General features: G+C 37.0%; 1 protein-coding gene across 1 annotated transcript; it reads right to left on the minus strand.

Annotated features, from left to right (window-relative positions):
* Positions 1-5,273: 5,273 nt before the first annotated feature.
* Positions 5,274-15,942, minus strand: LOC117288896. Its single transcript, XM_033769766.1, has 3 exons — positions 15,922-15,942; positions 10,409-10,732; positions 5,274-6,293 (listed from the first exon to the last, which is right to left on the minus strand). Exons 1-3 carry the CDS (start codon positions 15,940-15,942, stop codon positions 5,274-5,276), a joined length of 1,365 nt encoding a protein of 454 aa, XP_033625657.1.
* Between the last annotated feature and the right edge of the window lie 2,638 nt (positions 15,943-18,580).

The following is an 18,580-nucleotide window of genomic DNA, read 5'->3' on the forward strand; positions in this document are numbered from 1 at the left end:
CGAAAAAGTCCGCCAATTATTAGTAGCAGAGAAATAAAGTGCTCAAAATTAGTTTTTTGTCGACAATATATCACGTGACCAATTCTTATGTGTTTTATAAGAAACATTTTAATTTTTTTGTCACGGTTCCTGACCATTGAAAGTAAAAGTTAAACCTTTTTTCGTAGAGCGGGGTATACTCTTTGAAATACCATTCACTCAAAAAAATCTATTTTTTAATGTTTGGGGCCAAACATCTGACATAGCATCTTTAAAAACTAATAAAGGGTTAAAGTCCAGCATTTTCATTTTAAGAAAAAACACCTTAAATTTAGGTCAAAATAGGGGGGGGGGTGCTAAAATTCACCATTAAACGTCATAGTTCGTTTACCCATCATATCGCCCTATCACTCGATGGACTAACTAAAGGGGGCGGGGTTAATAATACAGCATTTCCAATGGGACACCAAAATATGGCAAGGGCCGGGTTTAGTTAATCATTTGGATAATTTTTAGGGCAGATAATAACAAATCATGAGGAGTAAGTCAATAATTTTTGATAAATTTCGTCAAGTTTCGGCTTAATGTTTGCGCTCCGCGTCACGTGACCGATGGTGGGTATTAGATGCGTGTAAACAAACTAGGGTACTGCATATAAAGGTGCGTTAACAAGACATGATTACAGTTGAAATTTTTGGCTCAAAAAAGACTAAATTCTCGAAATCAATGACGAATATTTCGGAGTTTGTAACATGAGCCTTTACCTGTGGCTGAACAATGCCAGTAATGGGAAACCACTAAATTCCACGAGAATGTTCACATGATGTCATGTGTTTGTGCACGGAAAGTGTGGTTTTATACATTGCTCTAATTGTAATGATGTTTCAATAATAAATAAGCTACAAATCCCTTTATTATCACCCTCAAATTATTTTGTTTAGGGTATAGGGATATATAAGGAGTCGGACAAATTCGTGATCTCCCCATCACAGCCCAACTTCACTCCGTGCACAACGCAAATTCCACGGCGCGTGAGCTCGCACAAACTGCGGTAATTACGTAGTCTAACCATACTCTCAAAAGTAATTCCTCTTTTGTAGTAAAATACTGGGGACATCAAATGTGATTTAAATCAATGTCACAATATTCAACTTTATAAAAAAAGGTTCCGTTTTTAGTTAAAAGTGTTATTTAGTGAAAATACAGCAAATTAGGGTCCATCGGTACGAGTCTTCCCATGTCTTTTCTGTGTAGCTGTGTTTTTTTCTAAACCCACTATAGGTCACGTTATCACATCTAAACATTGGCAGCGCAATCGGTCTGTTTGGAACCAGGCTGAAGTGAGCACCGTGTTTGGGCCCAACACTAAATCGGGCCCAGCACCGAATTCTCCTCAGCACCGAATTAAAAAAAATCCGCAAACGACCGTCAATACACGTCGACACCACCAGGGATGCTTTATCAGCATACCTAACTTTAACGAATTTTGTGTCACCTTTAAATTATGAAATTTCAAGATTTTCTTTCAGGGATAGGTTTGTTACATCCCTGACCACATCTCCCAGGCGGAAAAACAATCTCAGATTACTAATTAGCTCAGCCCAACTAATTAAACATTGTCTCAAATTAGCATGTGTATTAATAATGTACTAAGTGCGGCAGACATACCTAACTTTGACGAAATTTGTGTCACTTTTAATTTATGAAATTTTAATATTTTCTTTCTTAGATATGTTTGTTACATCCCTGACCACATCTCCCAGGCGGAAAAACAATCTCAGATTACTAATTAGCTCAGCCCAACTAATTAAAGATTGTCTCAATTTGGCGCGTGTATAGCCTAATAAGGTACAAAGAGCGGGTAAACATACTAACTTTGACGAAATTTGTGTCACCTTTAATTTATGAAATTTTAATATTTTCTTTCATAGATATGTTTGTTACATCCCTGACCACATCTCCTAGGCGGAAAAATAATCTCATATTACTAATTAGCTCAGCCCAACTAATTAAAGTTTGTCTCAAATTAGCGTGTGTATGGCCCAATAATGTACAAAGTGCGGGTAACATACCTAACTTTGACGAAATTTGTGTCACTTTTAATTTATGAAATTTTAATATTTTCTTTCATAAATATGTTTGTTACATCCCTGACCATATCTCCTGGGCGGAAAAATAATCTCAGATTACTAACTAGCTCAGCCCAACTAATTAATATATTAGTCTTGAAAGTTCTGGATTACAAATTAAATGTTTTGTTTTAACGAAGGGTATAAATTCTTTTCAAGTTATGGTTTTGTATTTAAACAGTGATGATTTTTTGACATATTAAAAAATGTAAAAAATAAAAAATAAAATTTTTTGCCTTTTGGTTTGCGGGTCATTTCTTGACGTTTTGTTAAAGTTTTTCACTTTTTATAAATTATTGTTTAATCATGTAAAGCTATGAAATTGACATATTATCAATTAACAATTTCTAAATTATGCTAATATTGCAGAATTCGTTCGAATAAAACAGATCTTCACCTTCAGATTTGAGCAAAATGCAACATTTTGTCACCTCCCTGTACTGTATGTGTTCTATTATCCGAATACGCGGCTGGCTATTTCGGAAATAGACCTTTCTTTTGCAACGTCACAGCCCGAGTTTTTGCCAACCCAGATTGGAAAACTATGGAAAGCCATAAGTGCAAATCAAGAAAAGATCGCTATTTTTTGTAACAATGTAACCAAATTTGTCGATTTTGTTTGAAACAAAACAACTAATTATGAGAAGTACTTTATTTAATTGAAAGTTTGCAGAAAATTTTGAATTTTGTTAAAACATCTGTTTTTACGATTTAGTGTTTTACTAACTTTTGACCGACCATGCCATCAAGGCGGTTTGTTGATCAACAAAAGAAAGGTCTATACGCGGCTCGAGTCTCGTACCCTGACCATCAGTTAAACCCTACGCCAATCTCATTGAACCATAGGAACCATACTATACCGTCCACAGTATAGTCTGGCCCGATCCAAAACATTACGGATACGGGGATCAAGTGGACAGGAAGCCATACTATATCCCACAATTCCGTTTTCGCACATATATAAGAACGAACATCGCACATGTATATTAAAACTATCGCATATGTATATCGTCACAAAACATCGCATACAAATGATCGCATATTATAATATACTACAAAATTATCAAACATATATTAAAAATTATCGCAAATATATTACAATTTATTGCATATATATTACATTTATTGCATACATCAAATGAATATCGCACATGTGACAATTATCGCATATATATGAGAAACATCGCACATATATTGTACATTATCGAATAATGCAACGTTCGACACGCCATAGTCGACCACGGTTGTGTTTTTTCCAAGTGACGTCATAACCATAGTTTTGGGGTCGCGACTCTATGGGGCGCCAAATGTAAAACATTTATTAAACGCAATTATTTACATATAATTCATTATATAACACATAAATCATTGATCATCCATTATTTTACCTTTATTTACAAATAATAAATTTTAAAGCACACAATATTATACATGCGCTTCGCAAGAGTATGACACACACCGCAAGCATAGAGAATCACACCGGATTCACCAACTCAACTTAGACAGTCCAACCCTTTGAACCAAACATAAACACTGGTGTTGAATAACTTACCATTACCCTCCATTTTACTATAGCTTGAGAATTTATTTTTTGTATATTTGTTGTCTGTAAATAAATTGTACAATACGAAATTTGTTCGGTCAATAAGTGTTGTTTTAGGCCCTGGGTTACAAAAACTGTCTCCATTTGTACTCATACTCCTATTGGGGTTCGTAGCATAGTGCCCGCCCCTACTACAGCCACGATCTTTGGTTCCCTTCCCTTAATCCATTCCCCCTATTGTCTATAATAGGAAATGTATTTGTTCCGCCTCAGAAGAAGGTCCAGTTAGGATCGAAAGGTAATTATAAAAGGCCATCTACCCACTCATTGTTGCACGAAGCTGTTATATGTAATTCTACACGCCATTTCATTTTTTTTTTTTTTTTTTTACAAACAATGATAATTGTTAATTTTACTCATGCAATTATTTTGATATACACATTGGACCACTTTCACTTTAAAGCGCAACGAAAGCGTTCTTTCAACTATACACATATATTTGTTTGTTGTAAAATGTATTATTTTTTAAATTCAAGTAAAATAGTGGATAAAATGATTTATGTTATGTGAATAACACCGTTAAATAACTAGTTTACAATTGGCGCCTCATACGACACAACGTGCAGACAACATTCAGCTTTAGATTTCGCATCCAAGACGTCGACTGACACGTGACTACATCTTGCTGTGGCTTTGCGCATGCGTCAAGTCGTTACCAATGTTGTCTGCACGAGTTGAGGACCCCAAAACTGTGGTTTCATGCTACTTCGCTACGCTCATACGCATGAAAAACAGTTTAGTGTTAATGGACATGCCATAATAAAGGAAAAAGGAGGCAATAGGATTTGATTCAAATTATTTATTTACAGCATGGGATAATGGTGGGATCACAAACACCGAGTCTTAACTTCCCTTTTTTAACTTCCAAATTTAGGAAATACAGCACTGGATCATCTGATCCTCATGTATCACTTCTGGTCATCTGACCAACATTTTTTTTTTTTTACCACACTAAACTGGTCATCTGACCATGTCGGATCATTTTATCATCTAGCTCGTTCGTGCACAATTTCAATTAATCTTATTCAACTTAGTCGTTTCTGACCATTCCTAGCAGAATCATTCCTTGCAGATGCAGAATCTCAATAAATTCGAATTAAGTACATCAACTCTCTTATAATTAGAACAAAAATTTCGTATAGATTCAAATTAAGTACATGTCAAACTCTCCTTAAATAGAACAAAAATCTCATATCTCGGATCTCTGGACGAGCCACCTGGCTGTTTCGTAATGTTAAATAGTAATATGAAAATTCTGATGCAAATCATTATACATGTACACAGCCAAATTACGTATATGCACAATTTCAACGAGTCGGACAATTTTCTTAACATAACAATATTTAAAACTCAAATCTACTAGCCACTTAGTCGTTTCGGATCGTCTGCTCCTTAAATTGTTAATGCAGAATTCCAATAAATTCAAATAATAAGTACGTATCAACTCTCTTATAATAGAAAAACTCTCTTATTATACTGCACCCGACCGTTTCGTAATGTTGAGTATCAATAGAAAATTCTAATGCAAATTATTCTACAACGCCAATTATTATACAGTAAGCCTACTCCTTGAAGAGTGTCTCTGACAGGTCTAGTCTTTGTTTGATATCCCATTTGACGTATCTGTTTTTAGCCTCAGTGGTCTTCCAGCGACCTTGTTGCATTATCAAAGCTTCAGGAACATGTTTGTTAGCTAGGTGGGAAGCCCCGCCTGATCTTAAGCTATGAAGGCCGTATACCTTTGGATCGGTTACGCCTATGCGCCTAAGGGCCTCAAAAAACAACTCTCTGCACCTAGTGTAACTTAAGGGTCTATCAGCGCCAATTTTGTACGTTTTTGTACTGGACAAAAATATAACAGGGGTGAACAGATATTTGTCTTGACCCAGATTGATTCCGGCAGCCTCTAAAAATCGGCGTAAAATCGCAACTGGTGAGTTGGTGTCCAGTGTGTCGCAAAGAAAAGCAGTACTATACCATCCCTGAAAATGTCGGTTTTTGATTTTTGGGATAAAGATTGAAATACCCTTATTGTTTGGCAATTCAGATAAGTGGGTAGCCTTCATACCTGCCATCTCATTGTGACGAAAAAGGAGAGCATATTTGAGGGAGACATAGCAGGCAGATCTAAGATCTAAAAGCGAGGCATCAGGACCCGCGAAAAGGTCGACAATGGCTTTGACTTGGCTAAGGGAAATTGGCTGTTTTTGTGCGGGCGGATGATGTAGTTCCCGCCTACCGCTGACTATCACATGTTGAATGATGGGTGCATCAAGCGGGTTACTTTTGACATTAACCAATGAATGTAACCATCTCAATGAAGCAGCAGTAGAAATCAAAGCACTATCAGAGTTTGAATGTGATTTTATATGTGACAGGTAAATTGCTAACACTTGTTCAGAAAAGGGGAGCACCAGAGGAATACCTTGCAATTCTAACCAGGACAAAAATTGACGACATTTATAGAAATAAGCCATAACCGTACCCTCGGATTTAGCAAAGATTACATCTAGCAGCATTATTTCTTTCTGGGCTTGGAAGTGGAGGGGGAAATCGAGCCAAAATGGGTGGTTTCGGACTATCTGTATGCACACAAAAAAAGGAGGAAGAATTAAGAATGAAAATATGTGATACTCACACTGTACAAGAGTGAGAAGGGATTAAACTGGAACAAAGTCTAGATATGGGTCATTCCATGTCAGACCAACACACTTTTTTACCTCATGTCTTCCAATTTTGATAAAAATTGCTGTGCTTGTAGGTCCATGAGCAATGAATGCACAGCAATTTTCAGCCCGATCCGACTTACCATGTGGTCAGGGCAGAAACCACTAAAATCTGACATTTTTAGGGTAAAATACCACCTTTTTGGTAAAAATATGTCATAACCATGTCAATTTTTATCACATATATGCAAATTTGGTATCAAAATGACGAGAATTGCATGCTCAAATCAATTCTTTTGTTATAAATAAATTTTCAGAAATGTAGGTTACTGTAATTTTTAAAATGTTATCGTGACCTTTGACCCAGTTTTTGAAATAATGTATCATTCCAAAAATCAACGAAATAAAAATCACTTGATAGAGCATGCCTTCTTCTATCAGAATCCACTAAGAAACAGTTGGGCTCTTCAAAATTTACAACGTTATGACTATTTTTGTACAAGTCACTGTGATCTTTAATATGTTATCGTGACCTTTGACCCAATTTTTGAAATAACGCATCATTCCAAAAATCAACGAAATAAAAATCACTTGATATAGCATGTCGTCCTCTATCAGAATCCACTAAGAAACAACTGGGCTCTTCAAAATTTACAACTTTAAGACTATTTTTGTATAGTTGTTAGGTTACAAATTAGTCAATTTATAAACTTTACTTTATAAATAAAAAATAATAAAAAACTTTCCAAAGTTACTAAAACTGTAAATGTTTGGGATTTTTTTTATGTTGAGGGCTGATGTGGTCTAACCAGAATCATACTTTACGATACCAGCAGTGACGCACCCAGGATTTAGTTTGGGTTGTGGGTTGAGGGGGGGGGGGGGGGGGGGGGGTGGCATTTTTCCCAGACAAAATTCTTTCCAAGATGGTAAAAAAAATGTCACCATGCTGCAACTCTGACTTCATCGGAAGGTTAGCATGCCTTTTCGTGTGCTATACGATTAGCGCCGCTATGAAATGGAAATCGCACAATTAGCACAAAATCTGCTGCTGAACAGCTCTACCAAAATGGGCCCTGAAGTCAGAGTTGCAGCATGGTAAACAAATTATCCTTGAGGATTTCTCAGAAAGTTATTATGCATTAATTGTTGTTCAAGATTCATCACAGGGGGTTAAAGCAAGACTGCATAAGTTTGTGATGATCTACTGAAGAAAGGCAGACAGCTTCTCCATCTCAACTTTGATGTAATCTCTAACTGGGATCACTAATAATCACAGTGTTGCACCCGAAGGGGGCGGGGGGCGATGAGTCCAGGGGGTTGATCCCAGCCAAGGTATTCAATTTGTTTGTTTGACTTGTTTTGATTTTTTGTTTTACAATCTCCGAAAGAAATATTTGGGGAAAATATGGCCCACCCCCCAAAATAATAAATCCTGGGTGCGTCACTGCTGATAATTTAAATTCTGATTCTGGTTAAACCACATCAGCCATCAACAAGACAAAAATCGCAAACCATGAAGACTTTAAGTAACTTTAAAAACAGAAGAGTGAGTTTTGTTGGTGGATTTATTATGTAAGTATATAAATTGACTAATTTGTAACCTAACAACTGTACAAAAATAGTCATAAAATTGTAAATTTTGAAGAGCCCAACTTTTTCTTAGTGGATTCTGATAGAGGAAGACATGCTCTATTAAGTGATTTTTATTTCGTTGATTTTTGGAATGATACATTATTTTAAAAACTGGGTCAAAGGTCACGATAACATAATAAAGATTACAGTGACTTACATTTCAGAAAATTTATTTTTGACAAAAAATTGATTTCAGCATGCAATTCTCATCAATTTGATACCAAATTTGCATATGTGTGATGAGAATTGACATGGTTATGACATATTTTTACCAAAAAGGTGGTATTTACCCTAAAAACGTCAGATTTTAGTGGTTTCTGCCCTGACCACACGGTAATTCCGATCGGGCTAAAAATTGGTGTGCATTCATTGCTCATTAGGACCTACAAGCACAGCAATTTTTATCAAAATCGGAAGACATGAGGTAAAAAAGTGTGTTGGTCTGACATGGAATGACCCATATGCGGCTGCAACGCAGCCATCAAAATCATTTGAACCAAGTAGGGAGTTGTGATTTCTGCCATGTTTAAGTGCGAGATAACCAACTTCAGTAATGATGTCCTTGACCCAGGTACGGTATTGGGACCATAGTAAAGGCCAGAAGGGTTGCGAAGGCCACCAGGGGAAAATTATTACGCCTTTACATTTGCAAAGATGCACACATGTGTTTAAGGGTGGATGCCACTAAGGTACAGGGGAACCAACAATGCATTTTCACCGTGCCAGTTATGGGCAAAGGCGTCTACACCCGAAGAACCTGGGTTCCAAAAACGAGAATAAAATCGGGGCAGTTTAGCATTGTAAAAAGTAGCAAAGCAGTCAATTGTGAATGGACCCCAGCGAGCATTGATAACAGAGAAAAACTTTTCTGAAAGGGACCAATCGTCCGTGTCGAGAATCCTACTGACAAAATCAGTTTGGTCATTTTTAGCCCTGGGTATCCACTCAACATCAATGCGAATAGAGTTGTTCAGACAAATATTGAAAATATCAACAGCCAGATTGTTCAGATTTGGTTTCATACTCCCCGACTCGAAAATTTTTGCTGCACACTGACTATCGGTAAGCAACTTCAACTCAGAGGCATGAATCAAAGGGAGGAAAGACAAGAGCGCAAAGCGAATCGCCTCGAGCTCGCGCCAGGTGGAACTTTGGACTGATCTGTGTTAGTCCACAATTTGTGGGCTGTGTGAACCTCGTTACAGATTATAGCACCCGCACCGGTGGAGCTGGCGTCTGAGCAAATTATCTTGTGAACAACTCGGTGAGCGAAAACAAAACGAACATTCAAAATTTTGGCATTAGCTCTCCAAAACTTAACTTCAGAAAGACAGAAATCTGTAAGAACGACTGGAACGTTTTCATCAAAGGCGGCTGCGATTGTTATTTGACAGTGACGAGTCATTAATCTAGAAATACTACCAACAACGGGGGACAACGAAATAATTTGGCCTACGAATGAATGCAAATCTCTTATTGTGAGAGGTGTATGTTGCTGTAGAAGAAAAATCAATGGATTTATTAATCTTAACAATCCTACGATCAAGAATCTTAAGTGTGCCCTGTGCAGTGTCCCATCTCATACCTTACCAATCAATAGTAAATACAGGGCTCCAAATACTCTTAGAAATATTGTATACAAAACCTGCTTCTAAAAGATCAGAACGAATGTGGTTAGAGATGTTTAAGGCAATCTGGTTGTGTTTTGAAGATTCCTTTGGTCTAGGGATGACAATGAAACCATCATCCAAGTAGACAGCTATTAAAACTCCACATGACCTCCAGTGGGTGACCAAAGGTTTCAGAGCTTTGGTAAATATGTAAGGAGCGGATTTGAGCCCGAAAGGCAAAACTGTAAATTCGAAATGTCTGACTACCCCGTTAATATACCAAGAAAATCCCAGATAACATTGGGAGGCAGGGGCAATGTCAAAATGATGGTAGCCTGATTTTAAATCGAATGTAACCGTGAGAGCATTTTGTGACAGAAATTGAATACCCGATTTCCAGTCGTCCAATTTAAAGCGCGTTTTTGGTATGAATTTGTTGAGAACGCTGAGATCAAGAATAAGTCTATTTTTCTTGGAAGCTGAGCATGAGACAGATAAAGGGCTGTTCACGTAAGAAGGATGAGATTTTTCTGAAGTACGGGAAGTAGCCAGTAAATGTAAAATGGAATATGTTACAACATTGGCCTCGCGTAAGGCCGACTTATTATTCCTGAAAAACATAGGAGGGGGTTCCTCTTCAAAAGGGATTACATAACCTTGCTCGATTATTGATAAAATCATGTCAGGGGAACCTATATCACGCCAGAATTGAACATGTTGTTTTAGTCTCCCTTTAACTGGTAAATTATCAGACTGTAAGGATGCCTTTTCAGGAAAACAATGTACCTTCAGAACGTCATCGAACTTATTGCGAATATTGTCTTTACTGTGCCTTTGGCAATGTTGAGGCGGTGCTGGTACTGGCGGTATCAAAAGACCCTGTCGGGGCAATTCCCTGGTTGCCTGCTTGGGGCAATGCTCTCTGGAACTGGTAGGATGGGGCGTGCCATGATGGGAATGGAGGTCTCTGCCCGGTGAAAGGGACGGCTGGTGTGGGTCTTGCCTGATTTCGGTAACGTGAGTAGGTGTTGGAACCAAAGGAGTAGGGGCAACTTCTGGACCAATGGCCAGACATTCCACAGGAGAAGCACGACTCAAATAACGGCATGCCTGAAAACAAACACAATTTTGAAAAAAGAGAGAAAGAAAAACGGCGACTGGAAATACAAAATAAAATATTTTATCAAATTAAACCGGGGATCGGGAGGGTGGGAGGGCACTAAGTCAGGTTTAAAGTATTATTGGCAAAGCTAGATGATACTCGGTGTGTTTGTGAAATCAACGGAATGGGGAAGCTGAGAAAGCGTTTCATTTATATAGGGGTACTGTTGAATGAGTTAGACTATCAAACACAATGGTATGGGTGCATCTCTGACGCAAGGAAAGCATAAAATGCAAATTAGAAAGAAGGCCTATGGCGCGCCAAACAGACAAAACTAAATTTTTGACGTACGTTCTGAAATACCACAACCGTGCTGGACGTGAACGTAGCCTTTTAAAGGTGCACGCGGCACCTAGATGTCACTCATGCCACTCAAGAAAAGAGAAGAGCAAGAGTAGCGACGCAACGAAGCGCCTTGAATAAAGGCTAACGTTACAACGTGAACGAAGTCCGCGTTCACTTAAATCTAAAGGTCCCTATTACATGTAGTTCACCCGACGTGAACGTGTTTCAGACAACCAGAATACAGAGTGGTGCTGTGGTGCCCTTTCTTACAAAGATCAACTACAAATTTACATTTTCCTCTAGTGACACTGTTAGTTCAGAATAGTTACAATCCATCCAGCGTTAAAAATAAAACTACAGTTATTGTATTTTTTTGTAACTAAATAATACCAGACTCGAGCCTAAGAAAAATTGCTATGCCCCTTTAATTTTTCAAGATGGAAGTTGATTATCTGGAATATAAAGTGAAATGAAAGGTATTTATACAGGGGCTCCAAAGTAAAACAATAAGTTATGGGTAGCACTCCACGGTTATTTTCCAGCAGTAGACATTAACTGTCAATTCTTTTTATATTATTATTATATTAATGTAAGAGACCTCATGATTGCGCGGTTTGCAAAGTATGCGCCCAATATATACTGCGCAGGGTCCAACATCAAGTGAGGAACTAAAATTTGCGCCGTCAAAAAATGCACAGCGCAAACCCAAAAATGTCATATTTCAGAAAATGCGCCAAACATTTGCAAAAATCTGATGAAATGACATGAACTATTTTAATTACCTCGCTCCCTGCGATGTAATAGATTCGTCCAAGTACGTCTAAAAATGGCGAATATTTCCGTTGATTACTAACTTCGGGGTAAAAAACACCTTTTTTACAGTTCAAAATACAATTTAGTAAGCCCTTTTATGTGTCATAGTAATTCCACAAATGTAAGGAATAAAATGAGGTATGTTGGAGTGGTATAGGACTTTTTTTAATGGGAGAAATTTGCAATCAAACTACCACGCATTTTGCGACCTTTGAAAACTTAGCGTTTAAGACATGTATCGAAGGTGGGCTGTAATGGTGACAGTGATGAGACCGATGTTAAAAGCGGAGCCATTAACAGCTCAACAAGGTGGGCAACTTCCGGACGTACTCAACATGTAAAATTAAAGTCACCTGGAAATATAATTATTTTTCTTTCAAACATAAGAGTATATGCTTACGAACAATAAAACAATTTTTTGGGTAATTGTTTGTCACGATTTATATGTTTAAAAAATATATGAAGTTGTTTGGGGGGCTGACTCCGCCTACCCCTTTTGTGACGTCAATCGATCGAGGCAGACTTTGCCTGCAATGCGTATAGTAAACACACGTGCAAAGTACATGTACGTCCAAGTCGTGAGTTGGTACATTTCAAAAAGTGTTTTCTGCATTCAGCAGCAATACACCTGGTCGGCATTGCCGGAAAAAAAAAATAAAAAATTGTTATGAAACGTACAAACTCACGACTTGGTCCGTACATGTACTTTGCAATTGTGTTTACTCTACGCATTATAGACAAAGTCTGCCTCGATTGACGTCACGAACAGCGCCCTCTCGGGTCGGGGTCTACTCTTAAATTTGTAAATAACATAAGAACTGATTTTTTAAACCTTAGTTAACTGTTTATTCACATTCCACTCATCAAAACACATATCTTAGTGACAAAAGCTTTATTTTGAAAAAATACCACTTCCAGGTGACTTTAACGGTGTTTTGTCATAAAAAGGGATGCATTTCGGATAACTTTCCGTATGGCGCCACCACCTTTTCACTAATTTTTACAAAAAGGGATATCTCATTGAGGTAAATTAGATACTATATTACATGTTATTTCATATCGAATGAAAAAGTGGTGGCGCCATACGGAAACTTTTCCCACATCTCTTGGGTCATCTCTTAACAGTGTGTTGTAGCTGCTGTACAATCGGACCGTGGGATCGAACAGTGTGAGGACGAAGTTGAAAATGCGTGCTATGAATAGGCGCTAATTCTCAGATTTGCTAAGTTTTATAATAAGCCAACCGAGGAAGTATCCTTCGGTAAAGTAGTGCTTAGTTCTAGTACCTGTATGTAATACTTTGTTATTTATGTTAAATATAATAAATAAGAGTTCCTCATACGGTTTGTTGACCTGGTTTTTCATTTTTGTTGACCATCACAGATTATTTATCTACTTTGAACATGCAATCCCTCCGAAGACTTGTACGAATGTTATGAAATAGAATTTAAAAATTATATGAATGAATGAAATATAATCGTAATTCTATGAATAATAATGAAGTACAAGTCGAAGAGGGTCCCGCCCGCTGCTGGGTTTTGAACCCTCCCAATACTGTTTGGTCAAAAAACTATATGACCTCAGAAAAGATGGCTCACGACTTGTGTCCGGGCTTTTATATACGGGCATCGCCCCATGGACTTATTTGAATAACAATACAACCTTTGAATGTATTGTGTGATCCGCATGCCATCACGTAGGAAGGAATGCAATCCCTCTTCGACTTGTACTTCATTATTATTCATAGAATTACAATTATATTTCATTCATTCATATAATTTTTAAATTGTTACAGTCAAGTGACAATGGAAGTGCTCAATCCCATGTGCTTTGTGAGTTATGGCAAACTGAGGCCATTTCTGCCTTTTTCTTTGGTTTCATGATCTTTGCCCCATGGTTTAATAACGCAAAAAAACAAAGAATGCACGATTCCCATTGTAAAATATCCCGTATAGACAACTCAAACACACACTACTTGTTCTATTATCAAGTCCACATTCACATTTTGGAAGTGGGGGCAAGGGTATGGCAAGCCATTGCCCAATAATTCGATAAACAGTGTTTATCGCCGATAAACTAAGTTTATCGCCGATGAACACTGTTTATCGACCGATAAACATTGTTTTTCGAAAAACTGTGTTTATAAATCGATAAACAGAGTTTTTCGAAGTGATGAACAGAGTTTTTCGATAAACACTGTTTATCAAGTGATAAACACGGTTTATCGAAAAACAGTGTTTACCGACCCGATAAACACTGTTTTTCGATAAACACAGTTTATCACTTGATAAACAAGGTTTTTTGATAAACCTAGTTTTTCGATAAACACCGTTATTCGCCAACGCCAAATGCTCATTAATTCGATAAACTCTGTTTATCACTTGAAAAGAGTTTTTCGATAAACTATGTTTATCACTCGATAAACACAGTTTCGGCGATAAACATAGTTTTTCGATAAACAGTGTTTATCAGTTGATAAACAGAGTTTTTCGATAAACAGTGTTTATCAGTCGATAAACAGAGTTTTTCGATAAACAGTGTTTATCACTTGATAAACACTGTTTATCGAATTATTGAGCATCTGGCGTCGGCGTAAAACTGTGTTTGTCAGTCGATAAACAGAGTTTTTCGATAAACACTGTTTATCAAGTGATAAACACTGTTTATCGAATTATTGGGCATCTGGCGTCGGCGTAAAACTGTGTTTATCGACCGATAAACACTTTTTTTCGATAAACCATGTTTATCACTTGATAAACAGTGTTTATCGAAAAACTCTGTTTATCACCTCGAAAAACTCTGTTTATCGCTCGATAAACATAGTTTTTCGATAAACAGTGTTTATCAGTCGATAAACACTGTTTATCGAAAAACTCTGTTTATCACCTCGAAAAACTGTGTTTATCGCTTGATAAACATAGTTTTTCCATAAACAGTGGTTATCAGTTGATAAACAATGTTTATCTCGAAAAACAGTGTTTATCGGTCGAAAAACAGTGTTTATCGGCGATAAACACTGTTTATCGGTGATAAACAGTGTTTATCGAATTATTGGGCATATGGCTTGCCATACGAGGGTCCGCAATGTATTTGTATTGAAACCTATAGTCCCTACCACTGTACCATGCTCTGCTATTCAAACCCATCCATTCCCCCACTCTGACCTCCCCTCTATTTAGTGATAACAATGTTAGGATGTAAAAGTGAAATGCACTATGGCCACCACCACTGCTTTTAAGCTATTAAACAATAGGACCATCATGCTGATGTAATACTCTTACAGGCTAAAAAAAACACATCGGAAAACAGAATCCAAACGTAATAGGCAATGTTTTTATTTTTCCACATTTCCACAGTGCATGGAAACCGCACGCAGCCAGTGTAGTACAAACTTAAATATTTTGGCACTTTTGCTTCTCAGCAGAAGGATATCTTTAGAAAACCAATAAAGAACTGAAAAATTCCCCGCATTCCTGCCATCGATTTCACCAAACTCTTCCTTACTTAGGATTAATCTTAGGACTTATAGGACGAGTTGTGTTCTGTAATCATGACGGGATGCATGAACCCATCCCAAGTTAGGATTATTACTCGTCCTAACCCGAGGTAAATGTAAAATGAGTCTAATGCTACTGGTGGTTTCTTGACTCTAAAGCCCTTTTCACAACGTATCTCTTATCCATGGGAAATACAGCCCTGGGAAGGCACGTGACTTTTTTGAACCCCACAGTTACCCCGGCGCACATTCACACTGTGTCCCTTTTCCACATGGTTCCAGCTGCACTTTGGAAGAACACCCCAAAGTTTAATTACCGCTACTACTCCTATACTCCGAAGCAGGGGAGACTAATCACAGGGTATGCTCATTTGCCGGGGTAGATCAAGGGTATAGCGATCATAGTGTGAACAGGACGGCCATTATTTCACAGGGGCAACATCGGGGAATATTATAGTAGTGAAAAGGGCTTGGCTCCACTAAACAATAACCTTATAATGAGTAGGCCTAGGGTGCATTTAAGAATTCGTCAAAGAAATTTACCTCCGACGCAATGTAATGCATTATGGCATGAATGTCAATATTTATGCAAAAGAGAAATCATGGTAAAATCAGTGCAAGAGCAGGGTAAACAACTTGAAACCATACGTTTTCACCTGTCTCATTATCATAGACAATTAAACATAGCCAACTCATCAACAATTAAAAAAACAAAACCATGTGCTTATGTTTCTTAATTTTCCTGATATTATCCCCCAAAATACCGGAACAAAGATAATCAATGTCTGGGCAGATGGTGATGGTTAGAGAAATATTGTCTGTAAGGAATTAAAATCATTTTAGGCTTTAAATCTGTTCAGTTCTAAAATTCAATCATTACAATTTGATTTATCAATGGAACGATCTTCATACAGGCCATATTAAATACAACATCAGCGCATACTGAAAACAATGCTAATATTTAAAATACATTTCTTGATATTAATTATTTAAAAGATTTAAAGTCGAAAGGCATTAGTATGAAATTTAGTTAAATTCAATGCAATGTGATACTTGTTTGCTTCATTACAACCAAAGCAAGTCTCTCATGATAATCATTTATTACAAAACAATTATCTATGCATCTTTAGATTTAACTTTGTTTTTTTTACCCATACACCGATTTGTGTTGCCCGGTAGTAGAGGCAGTTCGAATCCTATGTTTTGGCAGCGGGTACCGCAACCTCGATATTCTAGTTGGCAAGACACTGCTCTAGAATTTCAAGGGTCGTGGGTTCGAATCCCACCTGAGTAACATGCCTGTGATATTTTTTCACAGGACTCGGGAAAGTACTGAGTATACAGTGCAAACACACATCGGTGTATGGGTAAAAAAAAAAAATTAATATTCTTTATCCCCGATGCTAATTTAACATCATTTATCTCTTTAGATTTGTTATGATTTCTATTGACGCTATAAATAATGTTATGCACATCACTGTACAACATAAAAGACACTGGACACTATTGGTAATTGTTAAAGGACCAGTCTTCTCACTTAGTGTATCTCGTCATTTAGTGTATCTCGTCATATGCACAAACAAACAGGTTGCAATTTTCACAGGTCTGAGAACTCCAATTATATGGTGATAGCGAATCACATTGTAATTTGGTTCAAAATTTAAGTTCAAAATACTAACCGTGGCTGAATTATGTTGATCTATCCCATGTCTCACAAACACATGTCGCTCTCTGCGTGACATCATTACATCAACAATTAGTTGACCTTTTTTTGTAACATCTACTGTTTTGAGACAAAAACATGTGTTCAAATGTTCTGTAGTGGTATTTTTTAACATAACTATTGAGAGGCTTAAAGGCACCACTGGACACGTTTATTAAATTTTCAAAGACCAGTGATTTCACTTACTGTATCCCAATGTATGCATCAAAATAAAAAATCTGTGAAAATTTGGTTTTAATTGGTCATCAAATACGCAAGAATTTAAGGGGGAAAAGGAATTTGCTAAAATTGTTGTGCTTTTAGATGCCCGAGAAGGAGGTCTTTCCGAGATTCAAATATTTTAATGAGAAATTACTTCTTTCTCAAACACTTTTTTTCCAGAGGAGTCGTTGCTCACAATGTTTTTATACTATCAACAATTTGATATTTTTGATCTGATGGGAATCTGTGCAGACTTACACAATCTTAAGTTATAACAGCATCCCACACATTGACAACATTTTTCACACAACACAAGCCAAACGTCAGGAGATGTTCAACATAACTTTACGTTACATAAGTTTCCTATGTGTTGATCACAACGCGTTGACTGAGGGCATATTCCTTTAGGTCTGCGTCACCAGTTTGTCCCCTTTTAGGGCTACATGTTCCAATCTTAATTTTGTTTTGTTGACAATACAAACAACTTTCATGGGACTTTTAATTAATTTTATAAAACGCACCAAGAAAATGTAGATGTTTAGTAACCCGCAATAACTTAATACTGATTTAATTCTGTTTAAAAAGAGTGGCTATAACTATATAATTGTTTGACAGCGCTCAAAGTATGACATTATATATTTGATCTTGCAGCATACAATGCTAATAGTAAACTTTGAAGTGTTGTGGTCTAAAAAAGGAAATTGAAGATGATACTTGATAGTAAAGCATTTTGCATACATACTTAGGTAAGTTTTCTTTACCCATTTGTACAGAAGACGGCCATAATATGATAGTTGATAGGAATTAGAATATGTTTTCCTTAAATGAGTAAAATATGTTGTTGGGGCCTAAACGATTTGTGAACAAGAACAAAGCATAGAGCTGTAACCCTGCACAATACAAAAGTAAGAACAAGTTGAATGTGTTTATTAATGATATTTTATATATCTCAGGTCTCGGCTTGAGACAAATAATATATTTTAATACCTGCCTTGAAAGGGTCTAGGTACTTTTTGTTGGACAAAAAACACAATGTCCACAGATTTACACTAAACTTACACAGTTTGAAGATAATGATAGTAGAAAGCTTCCCTGAAATATTACGTGCTGAGGTGCTGTAGTTTTTGGGAAATGAGTAAAACAATGTCATGAAAGTAATTTTGGTCTCATGAGACCAATATTATTTTAAGCATTTACAAACGTATTTTCATGACAGTAATATTTGACATAGGAAGCTTTCCACTATCATTATCTTCAAACCCTCTAAGTTTAATGTAA

The sequence above is a fragment of the Asterias rubens genome, chromosome 4, assembly GCF_902459465.1.
Source record: "Asterias rubens chromosome 4, eAstRub1.3, whole genome shotgun sequence".
NCBI lineage: Eukaryota > Metazoa > Echinodermata > Asteroidea > Forcipulatida > Asteriidae > Asterias > Asterias rubens.